This window comes from Taurulus bubalis, assembly GCF_910589615.1.
Source record: "Taurulus bubalis genome assembly, chromosome: 11".
Taxonomy (NCBI): domain Eukaryota; kingdom Metazoa; phylum Chordata; class Actinopteri; order Perciformes; family Cottidae; genus Taurulus; species Taurulus bubalis.
In genome coordinates this window covers 12,997,013-13,012,974 of record NC_136599.1, presented here as the reverse complement: position 1 = coordinate 13,012,974, position 15,962 = coordinate 12,997,013, and the positions used below count along the sequence as shown (strand labels likewise).

The 15,962-nt window shown below is 40.2% G+C and overlaps 1 protein-coding gene across 1 annotated transcript in view; it reads left to right on the top strand.

Moving 5' to 3' along the window:
- The window catches only part of cacna2d3a (calcium channel, voltage-dependent, alpha 2/delta subunit 3a), a gene marked incomplete at both ends in the record, with an annotated part of 108,392 nt that overhangs the window by 46,830 nt on the left and 45,600 nt on the right, over window positions 1-15,962 (top strand). Inside the window, 6 exons of the mRNA XM_079225797.1 lie at window positions 3,187-3,318; window positions 4,161-4,372; window positions 5,410-5,484; window positions 9,969-10,058; window positions 10,574-10,687; window positions 15,750-15,828. Of these exons, the coding sequence (XP_079081923.1) occupies window positions 3,187-3,318; window positions 4,161-4,372; window positions 5,410-5,484; window positions 9,969-10,058; window positions 10,574-10,687; window positions 15,750-15,828 (702 nt within the window). The remainder of the gene's footprint in view (window positions 1-3,186; window positions 3,319-4,160; window positions 4,373-5,409; window positions 5,485-9,968; window positions 10,059-10,573; window positions 10,688-15,749; window positions 15,829-15,962) is intronic.

Genomic DNA, 15,962 nt, shown 5'->3' with positions numbered 1-15,962 from the left:
TAAATAATCAGTCATTCTGCTAATTTACCAACCCATAAAGTCATGGCCTTGTGCAATCCTCAGTGGACAGAGTGAATGTCATGCTAGCTTAACCAGGCTACCGGATGCAACGACATTATGTGTATATATATATATATATATATATATATATATACTGAGAGAGAGAGAGGGAGAGAGAGAGAGAGAGAGAGAGAGTGAGAGAGAGAGAGAGAGATGGAAAGGGAGAGAGGAAATCAGGGATAGAACAAATGAGAAAGAAAGTAGGTTAAGTCAGACTGATGGAAGGTCTGAGCAACAGATTAATTACAGCTAGGTGGGAAAAAAGAAAAAGCAAGTGGGAGTGACAGGAGGCGAGTGAATGAAATGGAACGGAATCGAATGAAAGGGCTGGGAGAGTGAGGCTGGCAGGCCGACACACGGAGAGGAAGAGTCATTTTGATTTTATTTACAGGCAAATGAGTATAATTGCGTACGCACACAAACACACAAAGCTTTAAGAGTTTTCGATTTGCAGACTTTGTTCACTAGTGATAACGTGGATGTGTTGGCTGGGCCTGCTGGGAGCTTGTTGGTGGGCAAAGTATCACAGTTCTGCAAAAATAGACTGGAAGCTTTGACATGGGAGAAAGGTGAACGATCATTACTGTTATTGTTATAAAGTAATATGTGCTTGAATGTATCAGATTGATCAGTGCAGCTGCCAGAGGATGCTGCATTGCAGCCAAATGTGAGCAAGGTTCTCATGGAAATGAAGAAAAGCTGCAATCTAACATCCTTGTTTCTGAAACCCTCCCCAGGTGCACTGTAGTAGCTAGTCACTCTCGTCTGAACCTGTTTTTTATGCTGCTGACGATCTGGCTGTATAGCCTGTACAGATCATGAATAGTTTGGTGGCAGTGGTGATGAATTAGAGGTTAAGTCCATGATAGCAGAGAGCTGCATGCCCCCTGAGATTAATCGCATGAGGAACCCAACACATCAAACATCCGTCTTCCAAACTCACTTTCAACCAAAACACAACCGACACCATCATACTTTATGAGGCGACATGACAGGAAAATGTAACATGTACGCAGTGAAGCCATGTGCACATTTACAGCAGTTCGATACACTTTAATGTCCGTGCACTTACCTTTATACTCTCTGAGACGGTGAAGGGTTCACACACACATGCACTCAGACACACACACACACACACACACACACACACACACACACACACACACACACACACACACACACACACACACACACATTGCTTCTCACTTCTCTTCTGTTCTACTAATCCTTCCTCTTAACCTTTTTTTTTGCCTACCTTTTATATTTGCCTGACATTTAACTGAGGTATACGTGACGGTATTTGTGGGGGAAAAAACAACCATAAAAGCTGAGCTGCTGGGGACACGAATCCCTGTAGCAGGTACAATTCTTGCCTACAATTGTGTGTGCCTTTTCACACATGTAGCACACAACCTAATCACATCACTTTAGTATCTCCGTATCAGAGTAGTAGAGTGAGGAGGGTCTGTATTTTTGACAGGACTTAAAATCACACCTTTTGGCTTTCTTAATACTCTGATAAACTGTAATACCTCGATACCACCCAATCCTACTTTCTCGCTCCACTTGTTATTACCGTCCTCCCTAATCATCATAAGTAACCCATTAAAGTCACGTTGATTTCAGCTGAGATCACTCTGACTGGTATAGTGGTTAACTCACACAGTCTTGAGTACAAGCGCACATGTGATTATACTGAAGATTATTATTTAGATTATTCTGAGAGCTGCTTTGATCAGATTTAATTAAGGAAAGCATTAGTTGAGATGAATGCTTAGTGAGAAAGTAGAGCCCATCTTCTCTCCCTCAGCATGACGAGTTCAGATGGTAATAAACACTCAAACTGCACCAGAAGTGACTGTATTGTTGTGTAAATGGAGCCTGGATCAAATCCAGCGTCTTCTCCGCTCCACTCCACTCCACAGAGGTGGACGGGTGTTTACTATCAAGAGAGGGCTTTAGTGTGCTAGCTTCCAGAGGACTAATTCAATCATGGCTTATTGGCATGACTGTTGACAGCCGAACAATGTTGCCAGCATAGGAGATGATGGGAAATATGTTATCTGCTTTCCTCTCTCTCTCTGTCCATTAGGTACATGTCTGTCTGACTGTCTCTCAGTAATTTTCTGCCTGCCTTTCTGTCTGCCTTCCTGGCTTTATTTTTTGTATCTCTCACTAAAGGCTTTTGTGTGTGTGCCTTGCTGTATGATTGTGTCTGTCTGTCTGCTCGTCGTTTTCATGCTTCCATCTTCCCCGCTCCGCGTTTGAAATAAGTTGTGGTTGTATACTTAGCAGCTGTAAAGAGTTACCAGTTACATTCTTGACTCTTGCAGCCTGTACATTGAAAATACATTTCAATGATTGGATAGCCCCACAATGTATGACAATCAGTTTGGTTAGAATTATAACTAGAGCTGTTGCACATATGTTTGACACTGGAGTCAAACGCTTAAATGGCAGCTATTGAGATATGCTCAGCTAGTTAGCTTTAGCAGAAGTTATCTTTTTTTTCTCATCATGATTGGATTTAACTGCTCTCTCGTCAAGTTAATACTGAAACTGAATTACAGTTCATCAAAGTGAATATTTTTTGTTTGTAGGCAACAACAAAAAATCAATGGCTTTCATTTGATGCTGCTCTTTTGCTTTAGAGGTCTAGATGGCCAGCTATCAGTGACAAAGAGTACTTTAAGAGCAATGGTGGGGTAGCAGATATTATTAAGCCACAGTGCATTTGTTGCAGTCTGATCAGTAAATACAAAGCCAGAATGCAGTTTTCTATTGTGTAATGTTTCTTTTATTCACAGATGTCACAAAGTCAGATTCAGCTCTTAACCTCAGTTATTATTCAAATATGTGGTTCCTGCATTTTGCTTCCTGTTCCTATTATCTTTTATCTCTGTAATTCTTTCTCTTCTCTCATCTTTTCATAATGTTTTACAGCTAACACTTTCCCTGTATCCGTTTGTAATGAACAGGCCCTGATAGTGACCTGTGGAGGTGTAATGTTTTATGCGATATGAGTGGTTGAGCAGAAACTAGGGAATACCTGTCCCAACCTTACTCAAATGCTGCTGTTTCTTTCCTCTCAATACGTTCTCTCTCCTTTATCACTTTCCTTCTTAGACTCTGCAATCGTTAATGGAGTGTACTGGTCTGAGGCCTTGAATAAAGTATTTGTGGACAACTTTGAGAGAGACCCATCTCTCATATGGCAGTATTTTGGCAGTGCCAAAGGCTTTTTCAGGCAGTACCCAGGTAAGTGTGTGTTTGTTTGTGAGGGCAGAATGGCGTTGTGGTAGTGGCTGTGTGTTTATGTGTGTGTTTGTAATTAAGTCGCTGTCTCCCTAAAGCAGAACGTGAGGTGTAAGGGGAGTTTCATTGACTGACAGCTAGAGACTGGAGGCATGCGGGGAAGTGAGAGAAAGAGAGGGAGAGTAGAGAGAAAGAAAGCATAATATGTAAAAATCAGTGGAAATGATTCCTCTCTCATTTTTATCTTTTGACCTCCTAATCGTGCATATACGTGTTTTTGATTATGCTTTTTAATACCAGTTTACAATTGACGTATATTCTGTGCAGCTCTGGCTATCAAAAGGAAACCTTCTTTGTATTCTATTCCTAAAGTTCACCAAATTTAGAAAGAAATGGCCTCTGGGAAAACCGTGTGTTCTGTGGGTTATTTAATGTAATTTTGACATGGGAATAGTTTATACAAAGAGATGTTTCTGTTGAATATTTCAGTGTCATTTTTACAATGCTCTGGGCACGACATTCACCTCAATTATTTTGGGGCGGCAGCAGAAAATCTCTAATCTCTGACTGCATGGCCAAATACTACTAGAAGTGAGTGAAAAAATATGCATGTTACCGTAGGGGCAGAAGTAGTTAAACAGATATTTAATCTTTTAGAAAAAAAATCTATTTTGACCGAAAAAGTGCTTTAGCAGAAAGCCTCTAAAGACTTTCTGAAGCCAATTTTTTTTCTCTTTCAGCCAAGTTAACCGTTTGCTTTTGTTTGGTACAAATTATGCAACTCCAGCTCTTTTGCAGTTATACGTTTATATTTTCTCTTGTGATGCTGACACTATCTCTTCAAGGGATCAAGTGGAAGCCGGATGAACACGGGGTCATCGCTTTTGACTGTCGTAACCGGAAGTGGTACATCCAGGCTGCCACCTCTCCCAAGAATGTGGTCATCCTGGTGGATGTCAGTGGGAGTATGAAAGGCCTCAGGCTGACCATTGCCAGGCAGACAGTATCCTCCATACTGGACACTCTTGGAGACGACGACTTTTTTAACATCATCGCCGTAAGTCCTTACAGATGTGCACACAGCTGTTGGGTACTTAACCTCAATATTTTTTTGCGATACACACAAGCACACAGGCGCACACTCTTCTCCTCAGATCAGAGGAAATCCTGGAACAAATCAGCGTTTTCTTCCTGTCACGCTCACAACCAATTAGCAGCTAGCTGAATGGAGATTTGAATTGCAAAAGAGACAGTTGTGATTGAATCCAGCCTCAGGCACCCAAGCCATTGTTTATCGCATCGTGTTATCGTGTGTGCGTGCGTGACCATGCACTTGCACATGTGTGTCTGATGCTATTCAACATCAAAACGTAGCTAGTCACTTTGCCAGCCTCCATTCGCTTTCACCGCAGAACAAAGTCTTCATTATGATTCGTTATCCTAATCATGTTATTTTGAAAATTATTCTTTTGAAAAATAATGGAAAAGAGGATTTAGACAATCAGGCAGAAACATATTGTTTTCCTTAAACTCTTTAAAAGGATCTGTCATTTTGAGTCTGTTTCTTCTTTCTTCTGTTATTTGTGCTATCTTTCCCTTGTTTCTTTCTATACACGTGGAGGAATTTCTCCCATAAAAGTCACACAGTTGTGAAACAGTTAGTATAAGTTTTGTCCTAAGTATCTGCAATGAGAGCAAAGGCTTATTTGGGTGGAGATAATTTGTTTCATGCTATGATGTATACATCCACACAAAGACAGACACACACATGCATTTGCCCACCCACACACACACACACACACACGGACACACACATATTATGGCAGAATGCAGGCTGTGAAGGAACACAATTCCATTCTCTTTCTTGAACTTTGAAGTCTAATTCATACTCATGCATTAAATGATTTGTTTTATCACAGAATGGCAGGCACTGGGTACATTGTGCACTGTACAGTATGTGCATGTGTGTGTGTTTTTCATCAAGATGAGTAAAGTTTACCATTTAGAATTTTTAAACATTAGATCAAACATGTATGTATGAACAGAACATTTAAAGTGACAAAAAGATTGATTATTCTTTTTTAATTCTTTTAGTACAATGAGGAATTGCATTATGTGGAGCCGTGCCTAAATGGAACTCTGGTCCAAGCTGATGTCACCAACAAAGATGTAAGTATTTCTTTGCTTTTTTTGTTGCTTTTAATCCTGTCAAATAGAAACCATTGAATATGTATTGTATATTAGACACAATGTACATTCATTTAAAAATATGTCACTGACATATGCACCTTGTGTATGGTATCTACTCATAGTGTTATATATATATCTAAATTGAGCATGTGTGTGAGTTTGGGTATGTGTGACCTGTTCTTCAGCCTGCTTGTGGATATAAACTCTTTGTGAACTGGGATCACCTGACCTCTGGACCCTTCTCCTCATTTCTGTTTGAGGCTACATTAGCTGCTGCTACCATAACACACCCAATTCGCTGACCATATTGTGCATTGTAGGTAATGGAGGCGCCATGCATTGATGAGGTTAAGGTATCCGTGGAATAAGATATTTCCGGTTCTGCTGCATTGATTTTAAAACGTTTCCCCGACAGTGTTATAGGAGTGCAATAATATATTGGAGTACTCTTTTAATTATGGTTTGACTTTTCTTAAGGCAGGGAGTGGCATACACATTATGTTTGGTTAATGTCTGTATGTCTGTGTCTAAGTGCATGTACTGATAAGGCTGTTCATACAAGACATTTTCATCAAGATGTCACATGAGAATCCTTACAATTACTGTGGCATGATTCCTTTCTTATTGCGCCTCGTCCCTGTTGCCTTGAGAAATTGTGTCTTTAATCCTTAAAAATCAATTAAAAAATACGTTTTCAAAATGTAATTAAATTGAATGACCTCTATTACCTATAGTCAATGCCTAACCTTTGGGACGCAGCTGTACATGGACTACTTTCCATGGACTACTTGCAAGTCCTGTAGAATTATGTGGTTCACATCTGTGCATGTGTGCCGGCTGGTGTTGAGTTGATTTCTGTTACTTTCTAAGTGTATACTTATGCATATGGATTAGCATTATGTGTTTAACTCCAGATGGTAGTTAAATGTAGAGTGAGTCAGCCAGCTGAGAAGGGAATGCAGTCTGCACAAGTAGATAAAGCTAATGTCTTTTAATTCAGCTGAGGGCAGGAAGTGACTGTCAGACTGGAGACTTAAACTTACTCATCTGTCTTCCCAAAATCTGTTATTGCATACCCAAACTTTAACTGGTTCATAAATACCTGTTGCTAAGCTTCCATGGGACGTACATTCATCTGCATATGTTAACATGATTAATTATTTGTCTAATTTAACTTTTTAACAAGCACCTCTAAGAAGCCAAATCCATCCAGTCTGATCATTCAGTTCCAGGCTCATTTCTAAAGCTTCACAGTTAAACACTGATTATGTATCTAAATCAGGGGTGTCAAACTCAGAAACCATATTTTAAGGTCTTTCTACAATAAACTAGAAACATAAAGACCAAAATTTCCAACATCAGCCCACTGTTTACCTGCCTGGGCTCTCCTGCAGATTCCCTCGCAGTTGGGGAATATGTTTAGTAATGTCAGTCATCTATCAATTGCAACTCTGGGTCAGTGGATAGTGTGCCTGTTTTTCATTCAGTGGATCAGAGGTTTGAGCCCCTGATCTAAATGATTCCTATTGAACAATTGTTGAACTCAGAGTAGCTGAAGATCTGCTCAACAGTTGGATCCAGTTATATCAAAGATCCGATGTAAGAATGAATGGTTAATTTACAGCTCAAACAGCTGCAAACCTAAACAGACCCAAACAATGTCTGGGTTAGAACAGCCTGAATCTGGTTAAAACCTTGTTTAGTCCATGACATTGCTATAACCATTGATTTAGCAGTATTTAAATGAGAATGTTTTGATATTTCCAACCAAATCTTAACCTAGACGTCTTTTAACCTGTACCTTTGCAAATCCATTCTTAATGGGCAGGATGGGGGGCAGGAGGTTGCTGAATGGGGCTTCAATCTGACTTCACGTTAATATCTGTTGATTTAATGTTCAATATTTTTCTCAGCAAAACTAATGCAAAACACTGTTTTTTTTATACTTTTCTCATAAGAATTTCACCAGCACTCATGTTGAGATAAATGACCTTGCCATACAAATCCTAACCATAGGCTTCCAGCAAGCTGCAATTAACGACATTTTGTTCATTCATTATTATGTCCATGTAGCCAGGCATCATTAAGCTGACTGCTGTGATCATTGTTTAGTCACTTGTTTAGTCCATGACATTTACAATGTGTCTGAAGCATTGAAGGATTCGATGTCCAATGCACATTTCAGAGCCTTGTGGTGCAGCATAAAAGCTTGGGCATATTCAGCATCGCATTGCACACACACACACACACACACACACACACACACACACACACACACACACACACACACACACACACACACACACCTTCTGAATCTGCCAACTTAATTAAGTACACTGCTGTACCAGGGATTGAACGTACCCCACTGTGCTGAGACAAGTCACTTCAGTCCTAACTTACAGACATACACACTCACATGCAGAAGGTAAACGTTGCCATGCTCCAGGGTACAGCCTTTGTCAGAAACGATTAACCTTTTTATCCACATCGAAGGAAAGGTTGTGTCTTTTTGCCATATGGGGTTGTTGTCGGGGACGCCGGAGGTTGTTTTTGTGTATTTGTGTTTTGCTCTACATCTGTGTGTGTGTTTGGTGTGTATGTGTGCTCCCAAGTGAGCAGGCTCTAATATGGCCTTATGTTGCTTGGGCCCCCCACTGTGTGTTGAGAGGCTTTTCTCCTCCCATCAGTAAGGAGCAGAGGACTAGAGGAAATGAATGTAGAGTGAGTGAAAGGAAAGGTGTAGAAAAAGAAGATGCTTAGAAGATGATGATGTAGGTGTGGTGTAGATCTTTGGTGTTCACAAACCCTAAAATTATTATATGTATTATGCCTTTGATAATATACTGTAGAAGTATGTCAGAGGGTTGCTGACCTTCATAAATGGAAATGTCTTTTTTTGCAGTGAGCTGGATAGAGTCAAAGTCAACAGGAAGTATTCGAAATGCTAACAATTTGGTCTAAACAGCTATACATAGATTACATTTGATGATGTTCTGTGTCCATCTGAATGTGTGTGAGTGGGTTTGGCCTCTAGGCAGCAAATAAATGAGACATGCACATAAGAACTGGGCCCTATTTCTCGTACCTGGCTTACTGAGTTAGCGGGCTAATTGTCAGGATAAGATGATGTAGGTCTGGCTTTCTCAGTTTCTCGAAGCAAGCTTAGATTAATCACCATAGCAACACAGCCAAAAATTTAAACCTGCTCCCGGGCAGGCTTACTGAAATTCACTGGATAAACTGGCCACTCCCACCGGACAAAAAAGGCAGCTCCCTTCCTCATTGATGAAGGAGCGATATTAGTTATATAGGGAGAGAGTTCTTTCAGATCGCCAGGATCCATCCTTTACATTATCATGACTTCCTGTACGCGGCGATATAGATTTTGCCGGCAAGAAATAATTTATTTACGAGAGCTTCTCGAGCCGCGGACATTGAATACCACAGGCGCAGCCGATCGGCCGTCTCACAGACACAGACTATCAGCCGCTGCATGCCGCGCTGTTCTTAAGTTTATTTAGCTCTTAAGAAACTGATGGATGTGTTGAAAGCATCCATAATTATATGACAGTGTTATTAGTACACCATGCATATCATTATTGTAGAACATGATTAAGGTGATCGTTTTATTTTCACTGTGTCACGCCCCGTGTGTGTGGTGCGGAGACTCAGGTGCAAAGGAAGAGACCGGAAGCAGGTTTGAGGGGGGGAAAAATCCAAAACGTTCTTTACTTTAAAGTTACTTCAAAAAACTCTAAACAAAACTAGGAAAAGGTGGCACAGGACGTGGCGCACATGAACACACAGAAACAAAGACAAACCGACAGGGGACAAGGGAAGGTGGGGGAGTATATATAGGGGAGGGGAAACACAGGTGAAGGGAATGATAATCAGGGGACACCCATGAGTGGCTGAGGGCAGGTGAAGGGAATGACAATCAGGAGACACACAAAAGCTAATTTAAGCTGGAGATTAGGACATTTGCTTGACTTTGTTTAGCCCGGTATGAGAAACAGGGCCCAGCTTGGTTGCTGACAACAATAAACTAATCATTAATTGCGAGAGAGCTAATACAGCCTCTGTGGCATAAACAGGCACACCGATGCACACATTTGCAAACGCACTAGACTGAACGGTCATCAGCCAAAAAAGGATGTGGAGGGAAAACAGGTCATTTTGGTTCTTTCAGTCAACATGGGAAATTTCACACCAAGATAATGTTGCAGTTTGCCACAAAAAAGCGCCTCAGTTAAAGAGCCCATTAGACCATCGGTGCAATCTCTGTTCACACGCAAAGGATGATAAACCAAGCCCAGTGTTTTGAGCACTGTCCCATCTTTGTCACTTTTAAAAAAAATCAATAATGGTCTTTAATTATTTCTCCCTCTGTTTTTTTTTCACTTTTGTTGTGGCTTCTTGTCACCATGATCAAAACATTTTCTTCCTAAACTTTATTTTCCCAGCATTTTCGGGAGCACCTCGACAAGCTGTTTGCTAAAGGCATTGGCATGTTAGACATAGCTCTGACTGAGGCCTTCAATCTTCTCGGTGATGTAAGTAATATACTCATGCATGATCGACCCTCCTGACACACGTTGACACACTCTCATGCACACACATACACACACACAGAAAAGAAACAGTGTCATGCACAACATTAATTAGAGCGCTGTAATTAATAGCAAACAGCTCAACAAAATCATGCAAAAACCAAGTAAACAAGGCACTTGATGACTCAAGTTACTGGCTTGACATCTCCTCATTAGGTACATAGTAATTACTCAAACACAGGCAAAAAAAACAACACACGTTTACCTTCCCATTCTAAATACTCATATTTCCAAAACATGTATCTAATTATACAACACAATACATGTCTCCATTTTGTTCACGGTAATTTTGTGAGGTAATATAATACACTCAGAAGGTAGATGTCCTCGTAGCTTGTGTGCATAGAGAATACATGTTATTGTTAGTTCATGTTTACATGTTACTGTTATTTCATTAGTGTTTATAACACAATGTGTTATTGTTCACATCCCTCTCCCTTCCCCCTCTCCCTCTCCAGTTCAACGAGACTGGGCGGGGTAGTGAGTGTAGCCAGGCCATTATGTTGGTGACAGATGGAGCAGTGGACACTTATGATGCCATCTTTGCCAAGTACAACTGGCCGGAGAGGAAGGTAGTGTATTAAACACACAAACACACACATCACATTATTGTACAAGAGTAAGTCCACACAATTGGTAAAGTGAGGTCAGCCGAGCTCAATTTCCCAATACATCTTGTTCACAACTTTACCCGTAGCTCTTTTTTTCAAGGATGAGTACTGTACTAAGAGTAAGGGTAGATGCACACACCCTTAACACACCCTGTATACACATGCATATGAATATCTTGTCACAGCTAAGTCTTTTGACACACGTTATTAGCCAATTTTAGTCTTAGAACTGTTTGACCTTATGTTTCTATGCATTAACATGGTTGCCAAGTTGTTACCATAAATTACATTCCTGTATTGTCATGTTTTTGTGTGTGTCTGGTGTTTGAAAAATTTCCCCCCCCCCCCCGACCCCCACACACACACACACACACACCTCCACACACACACACACACACACACACACACACACACACACACTCCTGCCTCAAGGCTGAACAGCGGTGAGCGGAGAGGGGACAAGGCTAGATAGTTCCATTTAGAAGAAGCCCCGCTGATAATAGAAGTCTTCGGTCTCTGTCACTCTCTCAGTGTCTCTCTCTCGCTCTCTCTCGCTCCCTGCTGCTGGTTTTTAATGGCATCCCTCCAACCAGCCTTCTAGCTTCACTGCTGTATAGCCTCACACTGAGAATATAGGCGTGCTTTGGAAAAAACGTTTCTGAATTTATGCATGCAGATGGCTTTACTTCCGAAGATCATAAGATCATAAAGAAGGCCCTGCAGTGAAAAACAGTATCTTCTAAAATAAAACACTGAACCACTTCAAATAATGAAAAAAAAGGTTTTCTTTCATGTTACACTAGAGATAATGTCACAGTTTTCAGATGGCTTCCTTTTGTAGATAAAGAATGTTTTAGAAACTTACATTGCATTTGTACAAAAGAACATTTCGAGCTTAGGTCACTTTTAATGTAACTGAAGCTTATGGGTATGACTGATTCTAATAATTTAGGTCAAATAAGAAATAAAAGTAGCAGACACACAGCACCTAACACCTCCCATACGCTCTAAAAACTCTGCATACCCATCACCATGAATGTTCCCACATATGTCTACACACACAACTCACTCACACACACACACACATGGACATGTTTTCACACCGACAATACTATCATAAATAGTTTGTATCTTTGCTTATTTCTGATTCATTATCCGTTCATTACAGAGTTGTGTTTTGCTGTCTTTTCATCACAGCGGTTTCGCTTGAGGATCATCTATTTTAATCTAAACGGGACCATAATTTACTAAATGAACGTCATGCTGCATTGAAGAAGACATAAAACTAGCGATTGAGATCATAAACCAATGTTTACTGTGGGAGTAAACCAAGTCAGAAATAGGATAATTTTTTCAAAAACTTCTATACAATACAAGGAGGCGCCCCTAGTTGGCCATTTGAAGAAAACAATGCAAGTTTATTGCACTTCCGCATTGGCTTTACTTTTCAGAATTGGAAATTGCCACCTGCTTTCCGTGAATAATTTAAGAAAGTATTTTTTGGCCAGAGAGAGTCACAGGATTTGCAATTTAGGCAGTGGCAAGGGGAAGCTAGATAACCCTGCCAATTGATGGAAGATGCTTAAAGCTGTCTGTCCTTGAAGTAAAGGCATAGAACAAATTAGAAGTTGGCAACATGTGCAGTACTTGCCTCAGCCTCAGGAGATTGACATGCTGCGTTACAACAACCTGCTCGTGCCCTGTACTTTGTGTACTGCCCATACTTTATCTATTGCCACCTGTCCTCGTCCTTTGCTAACATTGTTTCTGTTGTCCCAATAGCAAAGGCCTAACCATAACTGCCTCTGCAACATGTAAGGGGAACTGCATGGGTTCCGTTCCAAAAACTAGAGATAGAGTTGCAACAGGTGCATCTGTAGTAGGGCCAGCATAATGACCAAGGCTGGTAATACCATGAGTCCTAGGAGACAGAGTGTCCCTGTGGCCTTGGCTCCCATTCTGAATTGTGAGAGAAATTCACTGAATAGAAACGCAATTTTGGAATCCACCTCTAGGCCGACAAACCGTGTCCTCGGGAGGCTGCAGCCTTGCTCCATGAACAGGCAACACTCTCTCTTAAACTCAGAGGGCAGCAAAATCTGTCCTTTCACACACATACTGTATATCTCTTCCTGCTCTCCTAAAATCAGTCCAAAAACTCCAAAAGTCCACATTTTCCAATAAAATATTATGAGAGTAAAAACTTTATTAGATTATTGTTGGGCCTGTAATCAGTTAGAAATGTTGGGGTCACATGCTTTTCGTAATAGTAGAACAAAAGAAGACTTGAAGATAAGGAATTTAATTAAAGACAAATGGTAGATTAAAAATATGTGTTCGTGAACAATAAATAGATTCAGCGGCTATCTTCAGGAAGTGTGGCACAAGGTTATCAGGGTCATCTGATTTGCTAATGCTTTGTGTACCACTGCGGTCGAAACAATTCAAATGAAAAGGATTGTGAACAGTTATTAATAAAAAAGTTGTCGGCTTTTACATGAATTTACATTTTACATGAACTTACATTAGGAATTGACTTCCAAGTCAAGATCTCCAAACTACCACCACACCCCATAAAATATTCAATATAATGCTTCCTTATAATACACGGCTTAGCTTAAGGATTTTTGGGGTATAAACTGCAGCAGCAGTTGCATTGTTGCAATATATAAATTTGTTGATCCAAAATATAAAACAAATCAATTTAAGCAGTCATCTTTGTACCTTCATGGATGTAGTTCTGGTTTCAGAATGTGACTTCAAACTGACCTAGATTTAAAATCAGCTGGGGTTTTATAACCAACAGTAGGCCTGCCTGGTCCGACATCATGCTAAATATTGCATGAGACCATTAACATCAGAACAAATAGCCTGCTATTACTTTTTAATAGTATGAGTTGTAACTGTGTGACATTAATACACACACCACTGAAGTACTCACAGTCTTTAATTTATGTGTTTATTTATGTGAAGGTTAACGCCGGACAATACATTATTATTATGTACTGAATACATAATGTAGGAGTGTGAACCAATATGTTCTTGCATAGTGTTGGTGCATCTGTTCATGTATGGATACACACAAGTGTGTATACTTCTATGTATGTGCGTTTATATTCGTATATTCATGTGTCTTTTTATTCCTGACTATGTAAAATGTGTGCAGTCAAGTAGGTTGAAGATTGCATGCTGTGGCTTGAGCCCCTTAGTTTTTATCTCCACTTTGCTTAACTCAGCTATAAACCTCTTTCATATTTAATAACCAGCCCATAGTTTGACCTCTGTCTTGGCTACCAGTGAAGGAAAACACATAACCTCAAACATAAAACTGTGACACCTATTTCGACCCTACATGGTGCGGTTATGATCATGTCAGCTGTGTTGTGTTCACTTTGGCAATGCCATTCAAATGGCTGAGGTTTGTATGAATAGAAGATGATTATAGTCTAGATAATGAGGGTTTAAAATGACAGTCTTACAACTGTACTTATTCACAGTGAAACTCATTACAGTTGACAAAAAGTCCAACACTATCCATGCAAATATATTAGCTGTCTGTAGTTTATATCTTTGTCAGCTAAAGCTTTTATAATCACTATTTCATTTACAAGGAGTTCATCTTTGACCCTCTGCACTAACAACGAGATAAATATAATGTATTAATCAAAAATGAAATGCTATCGACCTTTTGCTGGGAGCAGTCGTCCAAAATCAAATAAAGACACACATGCAGCCAAATCTAGACATGTGTGTGCCTGCACATACATACATATATACACGCACACGCACACACACACACACACACACACACACACACACACACACACACACACACACACACACACACACACACACAGACACACACAGACACAGACACACACACAAACACAAACAGACACATGCTGTCAGGTGAAGGGAAGCAGTGAAAGATGCAGGCATTGGAGCTATGGCAGCTGTGCCCCCAGAGGCTTGCATCTGGTCCAATCTGGCAACATGCAATTACACACACACACACACACACACACACACACACACACACACACACACACACACACACACACATATACGCACACACATATGTGCACACATACACACACGCACCTGCCAACAACACCTGCTACCTGAGCCAACTGGACAAAAAGAGGTTTGGCAGCAGAGAGTTTAGAAGACTCCCTGGATTGAGCACATAAAGCTTGGATTTGGCTTTTTCAACTCAAAATATTGACTTTCGTTTGAATGCAGATTCTTAGGGAAGCGCTAAAAAATGTTTGCCCTGTTTTTCTGAATTAACGAAATTGTTATCTGTGCAATTCTGAGAAAGGTTTCTATGGAAAAAAATCTGTTCTGTTTTTCTCAATTAACATAGAACCTAGAAATTCTGCCAGAAGCTCTGGTTTACTTGTGAGCTTGATTTCATGGAAGAAAACGCATCTCACCTTTTTAGTTTAATCCATCACTAAGAAGCCTGTACACCATGTAGCTAGCCTGAATGCATTTCAGATGCATCATGGTATATCTGTGAAGCATGCCATATCGGTTAAACTTATCCTACTACTAGAATAGGCTTTACGTCTGAACAACAATGCAATCTCTCAAACCAGAATACAACTGAATAAAACTAAAGAGGTGGGACATGTTTGCTTCCATGAAATCAAGCTCTCAACTAAATGAGAGCTTCTCTTAGGTATCGGGCAATTTATTTTGTTTCTCAAGTGAATGCATTATGCTTCTGCAGATTCTGTATATACTTATTTGTATCTGTTAATCCTTAATATTTAGTTTCTTCAATTGATAAAAAAAAAGTAAATTATTTACATTTGAAATAACATCTAAAAGGAAGAAGTCTTCCATGAGTCCATCTTCGATTCTATTAAACAAGGAGAAAGGGCCTGCTCATCACCGGGAGATAAAGACTGAGCCTTCTGCCCGGCTTTGACAGTGTTATCTTCTATAAGGTGGTGTGGGGGCCCTATCAAAATGCGATTAAATTGACTGACATAAGCTATCTGCTTTCTCTCCGCAGGTCCGCATATTCCCTTACCTGATTGGTCGAGAGTCAGCCTTCGCAGATAATCTGAAATGGATGGCATGTGCTAACAAAGGTGGGATCTTACAACACATGCGTACCCCTCTGTGCTTTTTCTCTACTTATAATCTGTTTTTGCAGAAGAAAGTTGTTGCACGCTGCTGTCAGCTAGGCAAAAATGAATATGTCGGGAGCTCAGGATTTGTTCAG